Genomic DNA, 24,791 nt, shown 5'->3' on the forward strand with positions numbered 1-24,791 from the left:
AATCTGATTGGTTGCTATAGGCAACATCTCCACTTTTCAAACCCGCAACTTGATACATTTAACCCCCGATCATTATTTACTTGATTATTGTTGCAGACCAACCTACATGATGTTAAACCGATCTATCTACACTGCATGCACCGATGACCCGTTTTTCGATATATTACTATGAATGTACACAAATAATTAATGCCTTATAAGGTTTGTGTCTTTTTCTGACCCAGAGTTCATTGCTCTGCTCAAATAAATAAAAGTTCCCAACGCAAACCAGAACAAATCAATAGATTAAAAACAATTATTATTAATACAATCATTGCATTTTATTCAAAATTATTATTATTAAACACTTGGGGAGTTCCAGGATAATCTCTCCCTTTTTAATAAGATACATAATTTACAGTACAAAACCTCCCAAAACAGGACATGACCTTTGTGCAATTTGACTTGTGATAATGCAATTCTTTTATCCTACTGTGCAAATAAAAAAGCATTGACCAGCACATGCCAAAAGGAAAGTATAATGGTTCTGGGCATACAGCTGCAGTTCACAGACAGCGGTTAATGCCAGTCCAGCAAGAGCATATAAAGCTTTAATATTAGGGTAACAGCTTCAAGTTTATCCTACTCCTGCCCTATAGAGGGATATTGGCATTCCCAGTAGTAATTATCTTAATGTCTTGATACTACAGTGTTAACCTCTTCCCTACCAAACAGATACCAGCTATCAGTGAGTCCTGCACTGTACAGCTTATAGGTACCATAGGAAAGGAGACACATTAATAAGCAAAATCAAATATGTTCAATAGCACCAACATGAACAGCTCTGTAAAGAGTAGGGTTCTGCGTCACACTGGCGATATTTGCTTCGTGTTTCTGTGGCTGGAAAAATCGCTGTAGAAGATGACATCTAAAAACCAGTGATTTTTAACAGTTTAATCGTTCAGTGTAACAGATATTATTTACTGCTGTTTCCTCCCAGCGATTATCTCTCTGCGCAATTGTTCACGGCGTTTTCTTAGCTACCCAAACTACAAAACCGCTAGTGTGGCAGCCAGAGATACGAAACCACAATTTGTATGAGACAGCGTTTCATTAGAAAACTGCTGTGACTATAATAGAGGGAAAAATCGCCATTGTGACAAAGCCCCAAGTTTAACCCTTTCACTACCAATAGAACTTGAAAAGTACACTTGCTTTTCATCTAAGTAACATATCAATAGTTTCCACGGACATAAAGAAGGTTGTTTAGGGTGTGTGTGTTTTTTTTTTCCCCAGATTGTGTTATGTACCAATAATTAGTGTGTGTTGCAGTGGGCTTTGAAGACTTTTGTAACACATCTGTATTTTAACTGTTAGAAGCACGCAGACATATACTTCAGTCTGGCGCTAAAGAGGGCTATTAAATCTGTACCTCAGCAGTCCTAGACCAACGTTTCTCGAACCTTTTCTCAAATAAAAATAGCCGGTCATCTTTCATGGATTTAGCTACATAATGTCATCTGGAACAATTACTCTTTATCGCAAAAGAGGGTTGAGAAACATTGTCCCGGATAAGCTTGTATGGGCTTTGGATCAGAACATTCCATAATTTCTAAGTGAGGTCAGTTTAGAACGCGATAAGTGGGTGGAGTCTGTTTAGCCGTCGCATAAGAACAGACAGTCCTTTCCTTTGTTAATATACACAATGAATTCCTTCACCTCTAACAATATTTTGACATTTTCTATTAAAGAGGCATACTACAATTATCTTATCTTCAGGGCGGAACTGACATATTAGTATCCGATTCCGTCAGGAATGGGCAGGACCACTGGTAAATTTGGTCAAGAAATGGAGCCGTTCTAAAATAGGTCAGGACTAAACACAGTTGTTGTGCCCAGTCTACCTAGCTCACTAATGGTAACATTAGTATCTTGGGTACCATTAAGCCCTTTGTGGTTAAAGCAGATATATATTTATTACTGCTTTGGTTTTTTTAACTGTTAAGGATTTCACACCCACATTTAGCAGCATACAGGAGGCTGTATGTTTTGTTTGTTTTCTTGCTTTTTAGATGACCCATCAAATCTCTCTGAATTACTGTGATATTCCTTCCTAAATCATAGCCAGCCTGCATGCTCCAACTGTTCAGACAACCATTCTCATGAAGCTTAATCAGTAAGGAGCTAGTAGACAATACTCAGTACAACAATATTTGGAGAACACTGTTTGGCCATGTAGGTGCCAAGAAGTCAATTTGAATTTGCTTTCTTCACATTAGAAGTGTAGATATAAAAGTCTATCATGGTGATGCTAATGCGGATGTGTTGTGTGATGCCCAAGCCGGGAATGTGTTTAGGTCAAACATGGGAATTCCCCAAGTGTAAAGTCCAAACCATAACGCCAACATGCTGATTAGGTTCGTCCCCAGTCCGGCTTTAATCTGTGGATGAGATGAAACAAAGTGTTAGAGGAATGGCGAAGACACACAGGCAGTCAGCCTCAAAAGCGGCAAAGCGGCCTTTGCGCAGTGCAAAATCATCTTGAGTCTTGCCATGTAATTTGATTTGCGCAAGTGAGCTTAGATTTCGGCCAAAGTGCATGTGTTTGCGGAGTGGCAGAGGTTTGCAGAGGCAGAGTGGAGTCGTTTGCAAAATACAGAGTAGGCAAAGTGATGCACCCAGTTTTACAGAGCAGTGCAACAATTAGACTTTATTTCAATGTGCAGAATTGAGGTTAGGTAAAGGGGTGGAGAGAACGTACAGCCATTTTTACTTGAATTCTGCACCAGCTCAGACAGTCTTCAGGTCTCGTCTTGTACATTTAATGGGACCCATTCTACTCCTCCATGTCGCACTTTGGTGAAGAATCACATTTCTAGGCACAAGCAATGTAATAAAAAAACATCACAAACTAACTAAACAGTCTGAATGCCCCACTGACTTGGATGATTAATGTAAGCCATAAATGAGGGTAAACCAAGCAGGATTTTAGGAGAAAAACTGAAAGGATTTGTGACAGGATCACTTATAAATAACTTATGGTATAAATTCATTTAAAGGAAATAGCGCAGGACGCTTATTTATATAACTGCACATGAACTTATTTTTGATATTGTGTATATTTTGGTAAGGGAAATCTTTAATTTCTGAGACCAGGGGGAGAAGATTTGTTTTTTTTTTTCTGTTTTAACCTTTCTAGAGGAAATGTATTATTTCTTAAGGTATATATCGGATACAATAAGCCTTTGTGGATGAAAGTCTTTAGTGTATTGTGATGTGGGGGAAATGGCTTGTTTGGGGTTTGTGATGTTCTGTGGGAATGTGTATTCTGAACTGTCTGAAGAAAGGCCCCATATGTTAATTAGATCTTTTGATGTGTGACGGCCCAACATTGAAGGCAGGACATCACAGCATTTCTAGAATGTCATAGATAAGTGTAAATATTGTTGGCTGTGCAGTGCATGTAAATCCATGTTTGTGTAAACACATGACATCCGGATTCTGAAAATAGCTCAGACTTCAAGGGAGCTGGTTTACCCTTTGAAGCGGTGTCCAAACTGTATAAAAGGTGTGCTGTTTGAGCATGTAATGTATCATTCTGATGTTCCATCTGACCTGACCACTAATACCTTTAATCAGTGCAACTGTCCTTGCCAGGGCACCTGAGCAATAAACATCACTCTGCTTCAAGACCCTGCTTGACAACTTCTTCAATATTGCTGTAATCCTGTGACCTACAGATTAGACCCTAAATCTAATCCGTCCTCTGGCTGTTTCTGAGGTTTGGACCCAGCTCTCCAGCACCACCGCTCTGCCGCTACCTAGCAGCTGGCCAGTGTGATAGGCCAGGGGAAGTCCATCCACAGCACCCTGATCCATAGTAAACAGTCAGGGGTAACAGCCCAAGTGTAGCGGCACGGGAGTACACTAGCAGCGACAGTTACCCAGAAGGAACGTGGTTCTGGGCGCCATAAAGGAGCCCAGTGGTGGCAGTGGGCTCCTCCTACTGCGACAGGAGGGGCGTATTTGTAATAACGAAAGAGGACGGTGGCAAAGTAAGCCCAGCCGGTTCCCAGTATCAACAGGCAGGGTGGGATAGGTGGTCCATCCTGTCACAGGGTTAATTTATTGAAAGGAGTTTTATTAAATCGGTTCTTTTTCACAAACACTTCCAGCCTGATGAGCATTTGTCTGAACATCCAGATGCAAGAGAATATATACGTACACTGAAAGTGCTGAATTTCAACCACCAGGGGGAGACAACTACCAAGTTATAAATATAGATTGCACAACCATAAAAAAACGTATTTAACATTTTAAAAGGAACTTTTCATTGAATTGGAAAAGCTATGTATGTAGGTCAATTCTGTCTCTTCATGAGCATTTACAACAGCTCGTTCTCACCCAGTGATTTTACCTTGCAGAACAGAACAATGGACAAGTCACAAGCCATTGAGACTGAGGGCGAAAACACGACAGAAGTAAGTGTGGCTGTAACATGTTACAGCAAAACAGTAATAATGTAGACTTCTGTACAAAATGTTATCTACAGAAAAAAGAAACACTATATAGTACATATCCTCCCTAGTAACACTTAGCCAATGGATATGCATATGGATACCTGTTTGCGTCCATAAAATACACTATGTTATGACTTACCCATCCGCTTTCCTCTATGAGTCCTGGGGGGTACATTTTTCAAGCTGCGGCTTTGAAAAAGTGGAGATGTTGCCTATAGAAGCCAATCAGATTCTACTTATCATTTATTTAGTACATTCTACAAAATGCAGCTAGAATCTGATTGGTTGCTATAGGCAACATCTCCACTATTTCAAACCCACAGCTTGATAAGTTTACCCCCTGGCCTTTAAATCCAAAAGACACATCATTCTATTTAGAGCACTATATGGCTACAGCACCACAAATGAAGTATAGATCATGCCTTATATGGCACTATACACTGTTTGGGCTATAAGGCCAGAATATATAGTAACGCCATCATTGGAGACTCTAATTACCATCAGTAGAGCATTCTACTGACTGTTTATTGCTATTGGCAATGAACTACCAGATGGGACCTAGCACAGACAGTTCCTGCCTATGCACTGGACCGAACACCGTGTATAGGATGTATGTATTATGTACGGAGGTAGGAACAACCTGGTTGCCACAGATACAGCCCAGGCGATTGGCATTTTAATGATATTTATACAGTACAGCTTGCAATCTACTCACCATGTCCGGCACAGTCAGGTGACCATAGGAAAATACAATGGCATTTGGAGGATTGGCAACAGGCAATAGGAAAGCACAGGAAGCACTAATTGTAGCTGGGATGATGACCAGAAGTGGATTTACTCCTATTCCTTCAGCCTTTGTCCACAAATAAAAAACAAAACAGAAACAAGAGCACGTCATTAAGGAGCATTTGATGTCAACTAAAACCAAAAGGTGGTATATTTACTAAACTACTGGTCTTAAAAAGTGGAGATGTTGCCTATAGCAACCAATCAGATTCTAGCTTTCATTTGTTTACTGCGGTCTACAAAATGACAGCTAGAACCTGATTGGTTGCTATAGGCAACATCTGCAGGTTTGAAAAAGTGGTAGCAACCAATCATATTCTAGCTGTCATTTTGTAGAATGCACTAAATAAATGAAAGCTAGAATCTGATTGGTTGCTATAGGCAACATCTGCAGGTTTGAAAAAGTGGTAGCAACCAATCATTCTAGCTGTCATTTTGTAGAATGCACTAAATAAATGAAAGCTAGAATCTGATTGGTTGCTATAGGCAATATCTCTATATCTATATCTTAGTCCTGGTGCAAGTTTCCGAGTTGATGAGGACAACGGCTGTACTTTTGCGCCAAACATATCATACAAAGTTGCATGGACCTTCAGATTCATCTAACTCAAAACACAGGCTCTTGAAATATAAGGTTTAACTTGCGATAACCTTACCTATAGATTTTATTTTCCCCACTTCCTTAAAGTGTTCTCTACATAAAATTATCCCCCGTCTGTTTTGAACACCATCCCATATACGATAGTGTAGCATGCTATATTTTAAAGTGCTAGCTTATACTATAGCGTATTATAACATGTTGCTTAATACAGTGCTTGCAGGATGGATAGCTGCATTGAAATGCGATCTGCAAATCCGTCAAATCTTTTCCATGACTGCTCGGAGCAGGAAGCTGACTGGCGTGCATTGCTAAACCAAATTTAAACTAAGAAAAAAGCAAATCGCTTAAAACTGAACACTAAGGTAAGCAATGTTAAAACAGTTTTTTTGAGAATATAAATGAGAACACAAGTTTAATCTGTTATAAAGTACGTAGCAAAGACAGACACAATTCCAAACACTATGTTTTGGATTTAATAGATACTTTTTCATAATAGATTCATCTGTATTTAAGGCCCTTTATTTATTCACTCCTGTTGTGGAATCAATTAAATACAGTGGGGATTTTATTGTTATCAGTGCAGGAATCTACACTCGTGTCTGTACAATTTTTAGCAGATCAGTAATGTAACAAGACAGCCTGTTTATAAATAACCGTGCGAGTATGAAAACAACCAGCATTATCCTACAAAACCAAAGTAAAGATATGGAAATTGCTCTTTACATGCCCCCTGTGGACCAACCATGCTTGCTCTCTCGCATGGATATAGCCAGAGATGTAAATACAATTTGTAGCATCTTGTTTTCACCTTGTTAGATCCAGAGATGATCACTGACCCCCGTGAACTGGTTTTAGTTTGGGATCTGGATTAACTTTGGGTTTTGGCAAAACCGCCTGCGTGTGTTTTGGTTTTGGATTTTTTAGAAAAAAAAAATCTTAAAATATGCTAAAAATCACCTAATTTTGCGCTTTTTTTTATTATTAACCTCAATAACACTAATTTCAAGTCATTTGCAATCAATTTTGACCGCCTCACAGATCACAGTATTATTTTCATACACTTTCGGACAAATACTGCAGCGACCTGGCTGGATGGTAAGCGACAGAGCAATGACACAAACACACGGCAGTTCCTAGCGCATCTAGGACACATTGGCACACAGCAGTGGCAGAAAATAAAAATGGGGGTCCGCCCTCCCTCCCACCCGTTATGTTGGATCTTAAAAAGAATTCCAAAACTTGCGAGATTCGATGATGTAACGATGAGGTTTTGCCTCGTTTTCAAATCCGAGGGCGCGCGACAGTACCGAGCCGGCTCGGTACTTGGATCTGCCAAGTTCTGATTGTTCGGTTCTCAAGGAACAGAGTCTGAGCACCTCTATTTAGATCTCATCAATGCAAGATATGGATTGATGGCTTCAGTGTGACCAGGCTTCTCCAATATTGAATGGGAGCACTTTTCCGGTCAATAAAGTAGATATATTGTATACTTATTTGATGTTGCCAACAGTACGTCCTTACCAGTGAAGAAAGGATAGGTTGGAATATGGTGATAGTGGCTGGGTTGCTTGCCACCTCTGTAACAGAAGTCACCATCAGACAGACAATCAGTACAATCACCCACACCGGCAGGCTGTTCAGAGGCTCCATCTTTTGCCCGACCCATACCGAAAGGCCAGAGACCTACAACAGTAAAATCGGTCAACATTTGTTAACTGTATGTGAACCTGATTATTGGTAGCAAGGACCCAAAAAGTATCATTGAAGATTATCATCAAATCCAATTGCATCATGAAGCTTTATAGGTATAGTACAGACATAATGACCAGTTAGACAAAGGAAAACCACAAGAGAATGACAGTTATTGTATCACACTAAAGGCCTTTGTGTACATTGTCTTCTCTTGCTGTACAATGATGGAACACTGTCATTCTGTGACATTAAAGGGAGAGAAGAAAGATAGGAAGACAAGGCAATGTATTCAGCATAAGCTGCAGGAGAGCGTGTACACGCTAAGGCATTAAAGTCGTCTGAAAGTTGAAACCCCTTTAAGTAAAGAGCGAAACTTGTTACATTTTCCTTTTGCTGCAATCATCTGAATATGATTATAAATGAAAGAAAAATGTATGAGGAATTTCAACAGTGAGAATTGACTTTTGTAATTCTTCACAGTGTAATCAACCAACAGTAACTGTAATAAATAAGTAAACATGATTACTTCTAGGGCAGTTCTAGGGTGAGGCAGAGCTGGCATCGGCCATGGGCATCCACCGTGGAAGAAGCTCTATGGACAAGGCGGTTTCCCTGGTACATATAGGATTTGCATGCTGTTAATTTTGTATTTAATGCTTGGAGATTTACTTTAAATTATTTCAAAGCTTATATTATAACTGACTATCAGCAATCAAATAAAAATTGGGTTCTCAGATTGATCACTGTCCTGGCAACCAAAAGGTTTGGGAAACGCAAGGCTGTCAAGCATATGGTTGTTTGAAATATAATAGTTACCATACTCTCTAACTGTTGTCACTGAAATATTGTTTAATTTGTCCAAGGATAAAGCATTAACGTGGGCCCGGGATGATAATACAGGATCATGCACCATTATGATTAGCTGGTTGATTACTTACTTCACATCCCTTGGCCAAAGCAAAGCCACCTCCGACCAAGATGACGATATGCCAAGGTATACATTCTTCAAACTCCTTCCAGGTAATCATTGGTGTGGATTCCGCCACAGGGGATACTCTTGACTTCCCTAAAATGACACAATGATAAAACGGTTATGATTAGCAAGAGACAAGACAGTCTAGTGCAGTGGTCAGGGAACAGGCGTAAATTACCCCAAATGGGGTAAAAATTAAGTTCCTGGGGGTAATGCTGCCGATTCACATGCTGTCAGTTGGATTGTAGACCCCTTTAAATGTGAAATTGCTGTTGTACCAGAAGAGCCTCAGGGGTTGGCAGAGGCACTTCTTGAGCCTCGATGCAATAATGAAGCACGTATTGCATTTGAAAACAAAGCAGATCTGTCATATTTTTGGATGTCAACAGCTGCAAAGGCATTCAAAATTGCACATGAGGAAGCAGTCAAAACATTGCTGCCTATTGCAACAACCTACCTTTGCGAACAAGGATTTTCCAATCTAACGAACATTATTATTATTATCTTTGACTTATAAGGTGCCACAAAGGGTCCGCAGCACCGTACATTACATATACAGAAAACAGAACCAAGACACAACATAAAAACAAAGCAGAGAAATCGATTGAATGCTGAAGACTTTATCCAAATTGCTCTGACATCAAAATGCCCCAATACTGATGCTCTTGCATCAAAAATGAAGCAACATCATTTCTCCAAAACCTAAAGTTTTGAAGTTGAAGCTTTAAAAGAAATTTTGAATAGATTCAATAAAATATTGAATTCCATTAATTAATAATATATGATTTCCTTTCTTTCAACTCAAGGGGGTAACGTCGGCGTATCTAAATATATTTGGGGGTAAAAGGTAAAAAAGTTCCCTGACCCCTGGTATAGTGAATCATGCGTAAGTAAAACATAACTAATTGTACTTCATGATGGCTGCCTGTATGGTTTACCATTCAGCACATTCAAAGATATTTCACATTGTCCTTTTCAGGAACTATGTGCACTTTACTGTAAGGTTTCCCATAGTTCTTATTAGGACCTACATCAACTTAACTGTGCACTCAAGCGGATGGTGGGCAGCAGTTAGCATTTCTGCCTCGCAGCACTGGGGTCATGAGTTCAATTCCCGACCATGGCCTTATCTGTGAGGAGTTTGTATGTTCTCCCTGTGTTTGCATGGGTTTGCTCCGGGTGCTCGGGTTTCCTACCACACTCCAAAAACATACTGGTAGGTTAATTGGCTGCCAACAAATTGACCCTAGTCTGTGTGTGTGTGTGTGTGTGTATATGTTAGGGAATTTAGACTGTAAGCTCCAATGGGGCAGGGACTGATGTGAGTGAGCGAGTTCTCTGTACAGCGCTGCGGAATTAGTGGCGCTATATAAATAAATGGTGATTATGATGTGATGATGTACTCAAGCGGAGGGTAGACAAAGGCTCACATTGAAGTCCTTATGGAAAAATGAGTGGATATAGAAAGAGCAGTCCTACTTTCTTCCATCAAGGTTCTGTATACCGGGCAAAATTTTACAGTCTATCACGGTGATCATCATTTATTTATATAGCTCCACAAGATCCGCAGCGCAATCCCCACGCAAACACGGGGAGAACATACAAACTCCACACAGATAAGGCCCTGGTGGAGAATTGAACTCATGACCCCAGTGCTGTGAGACAGAAGTGCTAACCACTGAGCCACCGTGCTGGCCATATCCTCTAGTATCCAGAATCCCACATTACCCCCAGAAGTAACTTACCCTTCGATCTACAGCGCAGCCAGCTGGGCTTCCTTCCAGGTATAATAAATAATAAAAAGCCAAAGAGAATAGCTGAAGTAGCATCAGATTTGTACCCTTTCCTGTTCATACAAAAAAACATAAAAACCCCTGGTTATAACATTTACCAAATGTAGACCTAGTATTGCATGAGAATGAAAACCTGTTGTACTTAAAAAGCTCAAAATATTGTGAGAAATATAGATCATTGATCATGACAATACATTACAGCATAAATGCCTTTTATATGACATTACAAGTTAAACGGAGGTGCAGTTTCTCAGAACCGCAGAGGACTAAGTCACGACATACACGACATACACCAATGCTGTTTTTGGTAGAAGGAAGATTTTACTTGGAAACAATAATGGTTTGGAATCCTGGCTTTTATACAATGATTTTGTCTCATTTCACAGCTGGCTCTAAGTTCTCTCTGTCCTTCCGCTTACCTGTTACATGAACCAAGGTTTTACTGCTTACATCATTTGCATCAGCACAGGCAACACAACCTAAAACCGGTTTCTGTCACACAGAAAAAGAACCACACACAAATGTATTGGTTTCTATGCATAGCTCATTACTCTCCCTCACGCCCGCTTAGATCTACCTCTGATCTGTGTCACCTTGTACTCACTCCTACCAGACTTCTCCCGTGCCTACCCACCTAAAGAATTTCCTACCACGTCCAATCAGACTCCCAGACTCCTCCCAGCCTTAGAAATGCAAATGCTCCGTGAAAAGCTTTTATTAGAGCTACCTACTCCCACCTATACTACACACACACACACACCTGTCTCCACTCTGAACCAGGCTCGCTCCTCTGGTTTCAGCTGTGCCCTCTTTCAATTACAATACAAGCAATCTCATGAGAATTGCTGCCCCCACTCTTTGGTTTCATGTCTGCATTTACATTGTCTACCTTGTATGTCCCTGTTTTATGTATGTCTTGTTTCACGGCTATCTAGAGCTTACAGCACTGTGGCGTCTTACAAATGTAGAATAATATCATTATGTTTTATTCATTAAGAGTAATTTATGAAATGCTAAAGTGTAAAACTGCATCACAATTGCTCATTTGTAAGGGTTTCTAGTTTTTCAGTGAAACGCGTTGATATGAAGCCAAGATGGTGGCGTAAGTGTGTGTGTGCGCACGCATGCAGGTGGTGGAGGGGGGTGCAAAAGTTTCCACCGATCATTTGGGGGTGGAGTTGGGCAAATTCAGTGTGTTTTTTGCCATGAGCAGATTAAGAAGTGCTCACACACAGGGGTGTTCCCCGTCTTAAATGATGGCAAACATCCCTTTTCTCCCCGCAAGGACTTGAATTCTCCAGCACTTCTGAGGCCCCAGATCTGGCCATTCAGGGCTTCAGCAGTGCCGATTCATCACTTCCAGCATTACTGTGGCATTAGCGCATGGCGTATACTTCCCCATGTACAATAGTGCCCTAGGCACCTGCCCAATGGGTCTATATGATAAAGACGGACCTCAGACAGCACATAAAAATAGAGCTCAATGACAGGCGACATAAGAATATATATATATATAATTGTAACCACCTAGCACAACTCACAGTCCAAACAGTGAATCCCAACCTGGGATAAATCCAGGGTCCCGAGTGAACCACGATAAAGCCATTAGTAGGAAGATTACAAGGGTCACGATCTCCTGGTAGCTGTAAATTAAAAATAATAAAACATGTTCCGTTATGGTGAATTTCTAAAACAGAAGACCTATTTTGCCCTTTGCGATAACCGCTATTTGCTGGCATGTAACGCAACAAAATAGATTGCTGGGACCTAAAGGTGGGAGAACAACATTTCCAAATTGTAAGTTTTAAAACTTTTTATTTGTATCCATAACGCTTTTTTTTTACTAAATCATTTTCTATCCTTACCTTGCAAAACCCCACCCTACCTACATTTCAGTAAAGTCATGCCTAATTTCTGATAGACCACAGATCTTTTGGGGGGCACTAACTGAGATATTGTGAGGTATGCTTCTAGTGAACTCTCCAATGTGTGTGATAAAACGCGTCAAGTTTGCCAACTGAAAACGTTGACCTTTTTTCAAACTGCTGCCACAGGCTATCTATATTAAAGCTGCATTAGGTGTGTTGTTTTTTTGTTAAAACATATTTTATTAGGATTTTTCATTTTTCAAAACAGTGTAAGATTAAGTTACATTGATCCAACAACAAACACCTTACAAATGAGAAGAACAATGTAAGCTTTTGTCAATAACAGTAAAAACATAGAGAGGGAAAGAAAAGAGAGAAAGCAGGGGGGAGGGGGGGAAAGGGGGGAGGGAAAGGAAAAGATGTTAGTATAGTTAGAGGGGGAAGGAAGAGGAGCACCCAACTTAGCATCCAGATGAAGGTGTGTTTTTTTTTATCATCCTAGGATTGAATACTTTCACCAGCAATCTGCACTATACAGCTGTATGACCCTGCAGTTCTAACCCACTCATGCAACCTCTATGGGACTGCAAAGAAGGTTCCTACTCACTATAAATACATGGTGCAGGAAGGGACGTCTCACTTACTGGAATGTAGGACTATGATGTTCCTATAAGAGTCAGTTAAATGTTTACATAAAAAAAGGAAAGTTTTAGGTATGGCTGTGATTCTTTTCAAACTCTTATTTATTGCATTAATTTATCTTACAAAGTCATAATATATTTACGGTAGCAATATTATTTATTTTTTTCAATTACAGATGCCAGTAATCACAATTATAGCAGATGAGTAAGCAGGAAGGCAAATTACACAACAAGAAAAATACAAAATAATAAGCATGTTAAAATAGGGTAAACTGATTGGAGGTATCGTGTGTGTGTGTGTGTGTGTGTGTGTGTGTGTGTGTGTGTGTGAGTGACTGGCACCGTCAGGAAGAAAAAGAACAGAACATTAATAGAATGTGTAAAGATGTGCGTAGGGCATGGGGTAGGGGAAGGAGCAGAAGGTGGGGGGGGGAGAATAGAGGCCAAGGCCGGGACCCCCAGCACCAACAACTTTGCTACATGAAGAATACATGTACCCGGGCATGATGGCTGGCTAAATAAACTGGTCTATATTAGAAGATAATGTAACAGCAGAGGGTCCGGTTGGCCGGTCGAACTATTATGAATGAACCAATCGCGCCAAATTTGAGAGTGTATTTGTGAGATTTATTACTTAAGTACACAGAAATTTTCTCTGTGGTTGCCAAGTACCAGATTGCTGCTGGGAATGGGGTTCTTGGTGTTTCCAGTGGGATACAACTAAACATCTATCAGCACTTGAGAATGTGTATGGAGGTTTTGTTCCAAGTCAACCCCTCAAATTGTGTAGTTTTTAACATGATTAAAATACACTTGTATATTTTATATATAAAGCGAGTTTATCTACTAATATTTATAAAGTGCAGTGTTTATATTGTATTGAATTTCATTTGATTCATCCATCAATAATGATATTCCTCCCTTACCTCTAAGTTACAGTAAGCACTCAGCGCTGCTTTCTCTTTTTTGCCCGTGACCCCTATAGCCTTATTCTAGGACAGTTGAAAAATACTGGGGGGATATTTCTATCTTTAAAGATAGGGGACCATATCCTCAATTCATATTTCCCATTAATAGTTTTTACTTGATTACAAACATACCTTAGAGATCCTAACTTTTCATATTCTTCTCTCAAAACATTTTTGGAGTCCTCGTGACTTGGGGACTTGCTCTTCCGCCAGCACTGCATTTCTTTAAGACTGCAAAAATAAACATGGCATACGTGGAATATCGCAATAGATCTGCTTTGTGCTAAGGTTCTAATAAGGTGTATCGCTGTAGAAACACCATATTTTCAGACTTATTATATCGCAGATAATAATTTACTAATAATTTAGTAAGTAAAGTGAAGTATGAAGGGAAAGCTGTGGGCCATTTGTTTGCACCTATGGTGTGCACACAGCGGAGGCATTGTGTGGACAGAACAATATTTTGTTCCTTGGGTCTTTCATATATTTACTCTCTTAATAGCAGCAGTTGGCTCAAAGACATGGGGACAATTTATCAAAGGGGGGTGAAAAACTCTTTTTTGGTTTGCCCTATACATTCAGGGGGTGACCTCTGGCGATAAACCAGTTAGTGCGGGCATTAAATATCGCTGGCGAAGGATGTCGTATGCTTTAGCACGAGGGAACCTATATACCCCGGGATGGTGCTAACAGAACAGACCACATAATAAAATTATTTATTCGTTATTATGAATAAATTGATTTTTTTTTCACTGCGGGTCTCTTAGAAAACAAATAAATATAGCCCTATTTATTTCTAAGGGGAAAAATAAAATAGTAGATATAATATAAATGTATATGTGACCGCCAGACATTGAACACCATACTTTCCAACGTCTTCTAGTTGACGTCCAGGAGCTGCAGGGGGGAGGTGGGTGTGCGGGGGCGGGGCTCCGAATAGCACATCATTTTGGCCTCGCCCCCGTGCCGCGATTTCTGGAGAATCGCTGCATTTTGGAGCCAATTCTGCCCACTTCACTAGGAAGTGGGCAGATGCGGGAGGCTGGACATTCCGGGAGAGTTGGCAAGTATGTTGAACACACCTAGGGCTAGATTTACTAAGCTGCGGGTTTGAAAAAGTGGGGATGTTGCCTATAGCAACCAATCAAATAAATGAAAGCTAGAATCTGATTGGTTGCTATAGGCAACATCCCCACTTTTTCAAACCCGCAGCTTAGTAAATCTAGCCCCTAAAGTTCTAACTATTGAATACAAAGGCGACTTACACTCAATGATACAGTCAGCACACACAGGATGCATCAGTTTAAAAATTGTATTTATGGAACGGCATTTACATTTGGGTGGTGTTCATTAAGATAAGATAAAACATTAGCCTGACATGGCCGGTCTCTAGGACCGTTCTATCTGCTGCTTTCCAGGGGTTTTGGTGTTTTTAAAACTGTATTCAAACCAAATAATAAATGCTTATTTCACTATCAGTGTTTTAAAACATGCAAGGGTGTACGAATACGTGACGTAAACCTGGCTCATACTACTGTAGTGAATGCATTTTTCATCTGCAATTTTGGACGCAAGTGAGGTCACACTCAGCATGAGCATTTAATGTATTTAGGGGTTTCTATCGTGCCCTATTGGTCTTTACAATCCCACTCCCAGGATAGACTAGTTTGCCCTTTACCTGAATCCCAGGAAAAGCCAGTTGATCCACATCCAGGAAAATATCAAGATGATGAAGGCAATGGGAAATGAGAAGGCAATCCAGGATCCAAAATTCACAAACTGGCATCCGGGGTAACGCCTGCAGAGGAGCAAAGAAACTCTGTGACAAGGTGTCTCTGCAGTGTCCTCAAATGTCAGCGATACTACTACCCCTGAGGAGTACATAGTGTACAGAAAATGGCATAGTAAAGAAAGCAACACATGTTTTAGGCTTTATTTACACATGTATATTCAAGAGCTTTAACTGCTGAAGCAGATTTGCCATACTGATAGTGTACTAATATACAGGAATTTAGATCTCTATCTGGATCACACAGACATGATCACTGTGTAGTCACTGGGGGGAGCTCTGCTATTCCAATCCTCTTGTCATAGTCTATCAGAGGGCATTGTGGGAAACGACGCATGTCATAAAATATTATTGTTCACCCATGTAGTATTGCTTTATTAGACTACTGCAGAATGATGTACTATTGCTGTATTCCAAGGATTGGAAGGGTGTACAACTGTCCTATTCTAGAGCTTGGCACTGTACTATTCAATATTCTACTAGTGTAAGCAGAACCATTTTACGACATTCCTGGGGCCCTAATCCCCTTTATAGAAGAGGAAATTTGTGACTGTATCATAAGCAGAAAGTGTATCAAGTTTACTTAAGAACAAAAAAGTTTGTGCAAGGGCTTATTGCATTTTTAGAATTAGAGGAGCAAGATCAGAGATCTTTCAGGATTCAGGATAGATTTACAGCTTGAGCCAGGTTACGATTAGATTTGGATTACGGCTTGTGTTTGGTATAGGGTTACAACGTGCGTTCAGACTTAGGACTTGGGCTAATATTAAAGTAATGGAAGGATCAGTATTTGGATTCTAATGTTCAGTCTATTAATTCATTTACATTTCTTTTTTTTTTTACTTTACATAATTGCTTGAAACCCAGACACTTTATCCTCTTGTCTTTTTAGGACATCATAGGTCTGCGATAGGATCTCTGTAAACCAAACTCCATTACCAAGAATTGTTCTGGTGGGCCCAGCACGATTTCACCTCTTGTCCCTTTATTAAAACGACCTTAACTGTGAGATTCAACAATGTACCAGAGTGCATTATGTCGCAGTATTGTATTGTTTATCTGTATATACACAAATGTTGGGCTTGATAGTGTACCTAAAAGTAATGGTAGAAAAAACTAGGTGCCTGATTCATTAAGGAAAGTTAAGCAAAAAATTGAGTAAGTTTTCTTACTCAAGTTTTCTGGACAAAATCATGTTACAATGCAAGGGGTGCAAATCAGTTTATTATTTTGCACATATGGAAAATAGTGTCTGTTTTTTCATGTAGCACACAAGTACTTGATCGCTTATTTGTACACTGGAATTTAAAGTTGATCTTGGACATGCCCTACCCCAACTATAAATCTTCTATCACATTTTAAATTTACCTCCCCCTCCAATGCAACATGGTTTTGCCTTACTTGCTTACTTTTGCTGAACTTTCCTTAATGAATCAGGTCCTAGGTTATTATATTATGCAGTATACTGCTAAAACGCACCTGTCCTGTGCAGTTCGCCAACGTATGAATGCCCCCAACTTGCGCACACAAAAGTTATAAACTGACTGAGAAGCTTTCACATTGTGTCTTCCCATCACATCTACTGTATATGCCAGAAATGACTTACGTTTCAAACTGCTCAATAAATATGAGATTAGTGGAGGTTCCTGTGAGCGTGGCCATTCCGCCGATGGTGGAAGAATACGCAATGCCCAGTGAGAACGCTTTGCACATCATGTGATCGCGTTTCGTACTGTAGAAGCGGCCAGACTTGCTCTGTGAAGACAAGAAATGCAAAACTGCATTGAAATATCCCTACAGAATATCCGCCAGTATATTGTGGATAGAACAGCGCTTCCCATTCCGTATATCTTGCTGAACTTGGTAGAACCAAACTAGTTCCTAAGTAAAGAATTTAGTGGTATGTCTGCATTCTTATATAGGACACGTCTTCATTATGGGAACTTTAGTTGGCAACGATCACACATTTTTTCCACTGGTGTAGTGGAATATAGTAATAAAATCTATGTACCAGGTCACCGTACAATACATTTATCTGAATGTGTTGTGGTTACATTTTCCTTGTTACATTGAATTATTAAATTACAGCTTGAGGCTGATCAGAGTGTGACATACCTCTCTAATCTCAGCCAGATGTTTAACAAATGCTCTGTGACACAGCCAAGCAAAAGTAGTGTAAGAAATGCCACTTCCACCTATACTACAGGAATGCAGATTATAAGAAAAATAAATAAGGAGGCTTAAGCAATTTTATTAATTATTTCAAGAGGGAGACTATTGACACCCGAGAGGATCCCCCCCCCCCCCCAATCCTTTCTTGCCACAATAAAAAAATCATTTGCATTCTATAATTAGTACAGCCCAAGAACATACATCATTCAAATGAACGAGATGAGGTGTTACAGGGAATAATTACAGATGCAAATTAGGTCATTTTTACTACCTGGTGGCAAATGGTGGTGTTTGTCTATGAGAATACTGAACACAGTCCAAAAATACACACAGAGTGCATTGTATACAAGAGTAATACAGAATTGGTATAAAAATTTTGTAACAAGCACTTAGTGGACTTCAACAAAGTAAATCACATCGGACTCAGGCGAATTGAAAGGAACAGTCAAATTGAAAGGAACAGCATTAACTATTACACAATAAGGGCCTGAGTCATTAAGGAGAGCAAAGCAAAAAAAAAAAAAAAATATGTAAGTTTGTTCCTGGATAACCCATGTTACAATGCAAGGGGTGCAAATTAGTTTACTAATTTGCACATAAGTTAAATACTGTCTGTTTTTGAATCTAGTACACAAATACTTGTAGCTTTATTTTTACACTGAAATTCAAAGTTGCTCTAGGACATGCCCTACCCCAACTATAAATCTGTCCCCACATTTTAAATTTACCCCCCCTCCCCCCATGCAACATGGTTTTGCCCAGTTGCAAAGTTACTTCTTTTTTATGCTTTTTTCTTTAATGACTCAGACCCTAAGTGTGTCAGGATTAGTAAAAAAGAAAACTACCAGGATTATTACCATGGGTGGTAATATTCCACATACTATATTGTGCCAGCTGAAACACTGAAGATTCTTTAATATAGACCCTATATTGGATTACATTTACGTTTATATGGTCATTAGACAACAGTCAGCCTCTCTTCCCACATGTATGGATATAAACAGAAAGTGCATCTTCCCAAATCCTCACATCTAGTCCATTTTATCTCTAGTGAAGGTCACAAATCGAGTCCCTCGATTGTTTCAACCCCATACTACCCTCCTAAATGCCTTTATTATTATATATATTATAATCCACCTATGCTGGTTTACCGAGGAGCCGCTACTGCACATATCCCAATGCACACAGCAATTTCCAGATTGGATACTATAAAATGCGACGTGTTGCTGCAATGTATGTATGGAGGTACAAATAAATTAGACCTTATCTGTACACATTATTTAGAATTCTGCACACTAAGATAACTCTGGGCAGAATTAGCTCTGAGGAATGGTTACTATTGGACCAAGAGGGCGTTAAGGTGGTACTAAACCCAGGAATCAATGAGACATGCCCTGGCAAAGTTGTATATTTCACACTGTATACTAATCCAGTGGCTATATTCTGAGTTATATACGGTGTGGACATATCTGAAGGTCAAGTTACCTGTTTTGAATATCTCCGTCTTTCAAATGTTGGTTCCTCCTGTAAAACAAATACATGTTTATACATTCCATGTAAAATCCAACCGTAACATAAATCTATGGTGCATCGCCTATATGTTTGGAACCTTAATGTAGATGAGACGGAGAAAAAAAAACAAAAAACCCTTTCCATTTATGCGGTTACTGTACCCCGACAGAAGAGACCATTTAAAATAAATAGGAATGACTGTTTGGGGTTGCAGTGATCCAACAAACCTCAGTTTCTTCAGTGTTTACGATGCCATTATCCAAAATATTATTGCTGAAACAAAAGCAAAAATGGAATTCAGATGTCAGTGTTAATTTCACAGCTGCTCTTAGATGTAGTTCAGGCAGCTTTCTGTTCCCCTCATCAGCACAGAATTACTGCTCTGGAAAGTACAGGCAAGACAATGCTGGTTATGGTACAATTGTATCCAAGGGTGTTACTCGCAGTCCCCGGGCCCCATGCGTATCTACTTACCACTCCTCTGAGCAGGGGGCGGTGGCCAGAGCATGAGCAATTCCACAGTGATTATCGGAGGTTTCATTGCGCACACGCCAGACCCCATGGGGGATCTGGAGCAAATCGACATGCCTCGCCGGGCACCCCCTCATTACCCGGCTTCATAGCAGCCGCATTGGGCTACTCTGGCTGTATTTACACCCCTGATAGAATCTTTATACTTCACTTACAGGTTATACGAACAAAACAGTATAGAACATAATAGAATACAACATACAGAATATGTGCTTCAGTGAAATCTAAATATACAATCTTATCCCATTTAGTTACAGCCAAACAACTGATATGTACGAGAGTTAGGATAGGTAAAAACAAACTAGAGAACACAAGCGCTACACAAATCCTGGGCACAAGCTGTACACTTAATACTAAAGTACAATTGCAGCATTAAAAAAGGCATTTGCCTTAAAGGATAACATCCCCTACATTGGACCCCTCCTCAAACAAACATGCCCCCTCCATATATGACAACTTGTGCTCTGTACCCATTAGTTCTATTATGACTGGAGTCCTGCAGTGCTGAGAGTGACTGCGCGAGGGGACGTAGGCCCCTAGTTGCTATAAGTTGGGGGCATGTTTGTAAAGGAGCAGCCCAGTAAAGAGAGAGTTACCCTTTAAAAGACAGCTACTGCCATGGAGGCAGACATACTGTGGTCTCTAGCAATATTTGTGAGAGCACAGCCTATCCATTCACTAGGAATGAGTAAAAGTTCTAATGGCACCAAGTGCATCAGTGAGGTCAGGGGTCGTCCGCGAAGGGATAGGCTGCATACTCATGAATATTAATTCAGCCTGTATAATAATGTACAGCCCGAGTGCTGGCATTAGCTGCCATGGAATTGATAAGAGGGGTGAATTCCAGGCAGGGGTGACCACCTAGTACATATATAGATATACTAAAAAACAGCATTTATAATCAGCAGTTTGTTATCTCACCCCTGACCTGCTATACTATTCCATGTAATGGAGAAGTACTGTAATCATGGCACAGGTTCTGTTGAATGGGTCGGCTGCGTTCTCATGAATACCGGTTCAGCACACAGAGGGGCTGCCTTTGGTCTGTAGGCAACAGACGCACTTTAACAAATGGCACCAGAGAAATCAAAACACAATAGTGCGTCTCCTCAAATAGAACCACGACATTGATAGTCCGCAGAGCTTACCTTTCAGGAAACGACGCTAGGTCGATTTTTGTAGTGTCTGTGAAACAAAAACATTTAGATTATAAATCCTAATGGGATTATGTGACAAAACGAGTGTGATATGTGAATTATAGCAAATACTTTTTATAGCCTTCTTTTGTTTCCCCAGCTCACCAGACTATAACTGCATTGTCCAATAACATGTGGCTAAGGGGACATTGTAGTTCAGTGTACATATGTATATTGTTTATTGTATATTGATAACTTGAAGTAAGGTTGCTATTCATTGTATTTAAAGTAAAGCCAGGGGGATTATGGGTAGGGATCAGGTTGCCATGTGCCTGAGTAGGAAAACTAATTAGTGTCCATTGTTCTCACCAGGCTAGTCAAGACAGGCCATCTAACAGGGGAGGTTCTCTGAAAGGACAGCTCATCTTCACTCCCCTGTCCAACCCCCCCCCCCCCCCCTTTAGTCCAGCACTGACCAATGGTTAAGTAGAATAGACGCAGGGGTTTGCCCAGGGAGGGGAAAGACTGTGGAAATTAGACCTGTGATATATAAGGAACAACTCCAGGGGGGAGGGATGCTCATGCTTGGATTTCATTCAGGAAGGTGCAAGATGGAGTTTTGAATTGTCGTTTTCTAACTCAAGTCTATATATGCAGCTGAGAGGGATCCATGGGTCATGAAGTCTGGACAGCAGGTGACTATATCTCCTTAAGTTATTGGGGTAAGGGACAGATGATGTGGTAAATCTGACTGGCATTTATTTACTGTGTGTATATAATATTCTAGTGTTGTTTGTATAACAATAAATATACTGTTGTATTTTTATAACTGCATTTTGCCTGAGTGACCATACGAATCCTAGAAGGTACTGGGTAGCACTGGGCCAGATAAACCCGGTATCTTCACAGATTATAATAACATTGTATTTATATATACATACATACATACATACATGCACCCACACATACATACATACATACATATACACATCCCACTTTCAGGTTTTCCCCTAAATGCCTTTAGAGAAGGGGTGGATGGATTTAACATGGTCACTAGAAACAATCAGCACTTCAATTTTTAAAGTATTTCTTAATCTGGGTACACAGCTATGCAATTACTGAGCAGATTTACGACCGTTTGGTCAGATATTGCAAGAGTGTGTACGCTCCCACGATCATCTTCTATCACATCTGCTGATTTGGTTTTAGAAACTCCCTTCTAATGATCAGAGCCCAGCCTGCAATGTGAGATAAAGATTAATATATATGGGTGACTTTGAAGGACGCACAGACAAGGTGCTGCGTGTGGATGCAACCTACTCTGATACAGTCTGGGAACCTTTCCAATCGTTGAAGTAGAGTCGGAGGCGTTATGAAAAGGCCTCATCTGCAGTACAGACAACAGGATATTTAACGAACAGACAGCTGCTGTAGTTCCCATGGAACAAAGTTGTATCTCCAGCTGCAATTCAGATTGGACAGGTGGAGGTGTTGGGATGGGACCCTAAGCCTGGGCAAACCTGCAACCTCTCTGGCTTCTATAGCTACCCCAGCATTGATTGTGTTCCTGTCTCACAGGGCCTGATTCATTAAGGATCTTAAATGAAGAGGATTCTTATTTCAGTCTCCTGGACAAAACCATGTTACAATGGAAGGGGTGCAAATTAGTATTCTGTTTTTTGCACAGAAGTTAAATACTGCCTATTTTTTCATGTAGCACACAAATATGTGATGGCTTATTTGTACACTGAAATTTAAAGTTGATATTTGTGTGCTACATGAAAAAACAGGCAGTATTTAACTTATGTGCAAAACAGAACACTCATTTGCACCCCTTGCATTGTAACATGGTTTTGTCCAGGAGACTGAAATAAGAATCCTCTTCATTTAAGATCCTTAATGAATCAGGCCCACGATGAGTAAGTTGTCTGTGTAGGCCTCTCCTAACACTCACATCTCCAAAGAGTATCTGATATTACCAAAACAAATACTCAAAAACTGAAATGCATCCTAAAATAGGGCTTAATAATCTTCGATAATGTATAGCATTTACTGAAATTATTTATTTTAACATAAATTGCAAACTGCAGACAGTGATCGCCCTAATGGAAATAATACCACAGGATGCAGTCATTTTGCTTCTCTACACACCTCAGCTGACGTTATCCCATCAATTATAAATTGTTGTGCAAACAGAGTGTTCGAACAACTAATTGTTTATGTCAAACCTATTTAGGTGCTTTTGTTAAAAATGATTAATAAAATTTTGCACTTTTGTGTTGCAGCAATTTTAAGTTCAATCCTCTCCACAAAAGGCAGAAACACATGAACAGTCAGATGGTAGATGATGACGTCTCCTTGGCTCTAACGATTATAACGAGCTGTGTGAATCTGAGACACTACAGACATCAACAAAAAAGAAGTATTTAGTTATACCCCATTGATACTGCACCAAAATCCCGGGTTTTTGCCGGGGCGAGCTCAAACGACCCGGGTCTTGGTGCAGTATGAATGGTAGAAGTCAAAAATCCCGGGTCTAAAAACGCGGGTCTTCAACCCGGGATTTATCGAGCGGTAATTCCCGGGTCGGACCCGGGTTGCCTGCACTATGAATGGTGCAACCTGGGTTGAAAACAAGCTGATTGGCTGTCTGACCTGTAATGCTCACAATATTTACATTAACTGCATACATAAAACCAGGAAAAAAAAACTTGAGAGAAAACAACAGTATGGACTGAAACTACTTCTATCATCCACACTATAAGAAACAAACGAAAGTGAAAGGTCGCACATACTTTACATAGGTGACTAAAGTAAAGTACGGAGCGGTGAGCAGTACAGAACGGAATTGGTGGAAACACTGAAGAAATGTCTGATTGTTTACAAATGATACAATGGAACAATAAAAATTAAAATATCTTATAAGATACACTCACACATCTTTATGGACAAAAGAGCAGAAAAGCAGACTATTACAAAAAAAAATAATGTTTTCAGCCAATGAAAACTGCTCTGGTGATGACTCCCACAAATTGCCAGGGCACAGACTTGTGCAGTATGAATGGGGTCAACCCGGGAAATTCCCGGGTCCGAGGTGCAGTATGAATGGTGTTTCTGAGCTGGGACACTCCGAGCCCCCGCAAAAACCTGGCTTGAAAAACCCGGGATATTGCCGGGGCGGCAGTATGAAAGCGGTATAAGACGATTAGCTGAGGTGGATCTGTATACCTTCATTATTTGGCGCTGGGCTTGGTTTAGTGTCGGTTAAGGCTCTCTCCTCAGGCGTGGCACTGTTTAATTGGCACAGCACCGCATCCACGATTGGCATCACCATGGCGGCTGTAGATGTATTGCTTAACCACATGGACAATAGAGAGGTGCAGCTCATGAATCCCAGTAAAAGCCTAGAACAAACAAGAAAAATCAGCATTAACAGCACATTTTGTTAGGGAATATATACACCAAAAGTATACTGTGGGGTAAATGTATCAAGCTGCGAGTTTCCGGCAGGTTGAAAACTGGAGAGGTTGCCTATAGCAACTAATCAGATTCTAGCTATCATTTATTTTGTACATTCTACAAAATGACAGCTTTGAATCTGATTGGTTGCCCATAGGTAACATCTCCACTTTTCAAACCTGCCAGAAACTTGCAGCTTGATACATTTACCTCTGTATATCAAACAGACCTACTTGTCTAAATGGAGAACAATAATGTCAATGGAAATTGATACATGCAAAAACTCTTACAGTGTATTGATACATTATTTAATTACCTTTAAAATTGCACTATTGCTACTTTAGTGAATGGAAAGAAATACCTAGTTTCAC

General features: G+C 40.1%; 1 protein-coding gene across 1 annotated transcript in view; it reads right to left on the minus strand.

Moving 5' to 3' along the window:
* Positions 1–1,271: 1,271 nt before the first annotated feature.
* The window catches only part of LOC142103820 (solute carrier family 13 member 1-like), a 29,477-nt gene continuing 5,957 nt past the window's right edge, over positions 1,272–24,791 (minus strand). The window contains 13 exon segments of the mRNA XM_075188052.1: positions 1,272–2,420; positions 5,215–5,352; positions 7,408–7,569; positions 8,517–8,644; positions 10,297–10,397; positions 11,886–11,987; positions 13,954–14,052; positions 15,500–15,619; positions 17,217–17,365; positions 19,268–19,306; positions 19,522–19,567; positions 20,974–21,010; positions 24,190–24,365. Of these exon segments, the coding sequence (XP_075044153.1) occupies positions 2,280–2,420; positions 5,215–5,352; positions 7,408–7,569; positions 8,517–8,644; positions 10,297–10,397; positions 11,886–11,987; positions 13,954–14,052; positions 15,500–15,619; positions 17,217–17,365; positions 19,268–19,306; positions 19,522–19,567; positions 20,974–21,010; positions 24,190–24,365 (1,438 nt within the window). The 3' untranslated portion in view covers positions 1,272–2,279.

This window comes from Mixophyes fleayi, chromosome 10 (assembly GCF_038048845.1).
Source record: "Mixophyes fleayi isolate aMixFle1 chromosome 10, aMixFle1.hap1, whole genome shotgun sequence".
Classification (NCBI taxonomy): Eukaryota; Metazoa; Chordata; class Amphibia; order Anura; family Limnodynastidae; genus Mixophyes; species Mixophyes fleayi.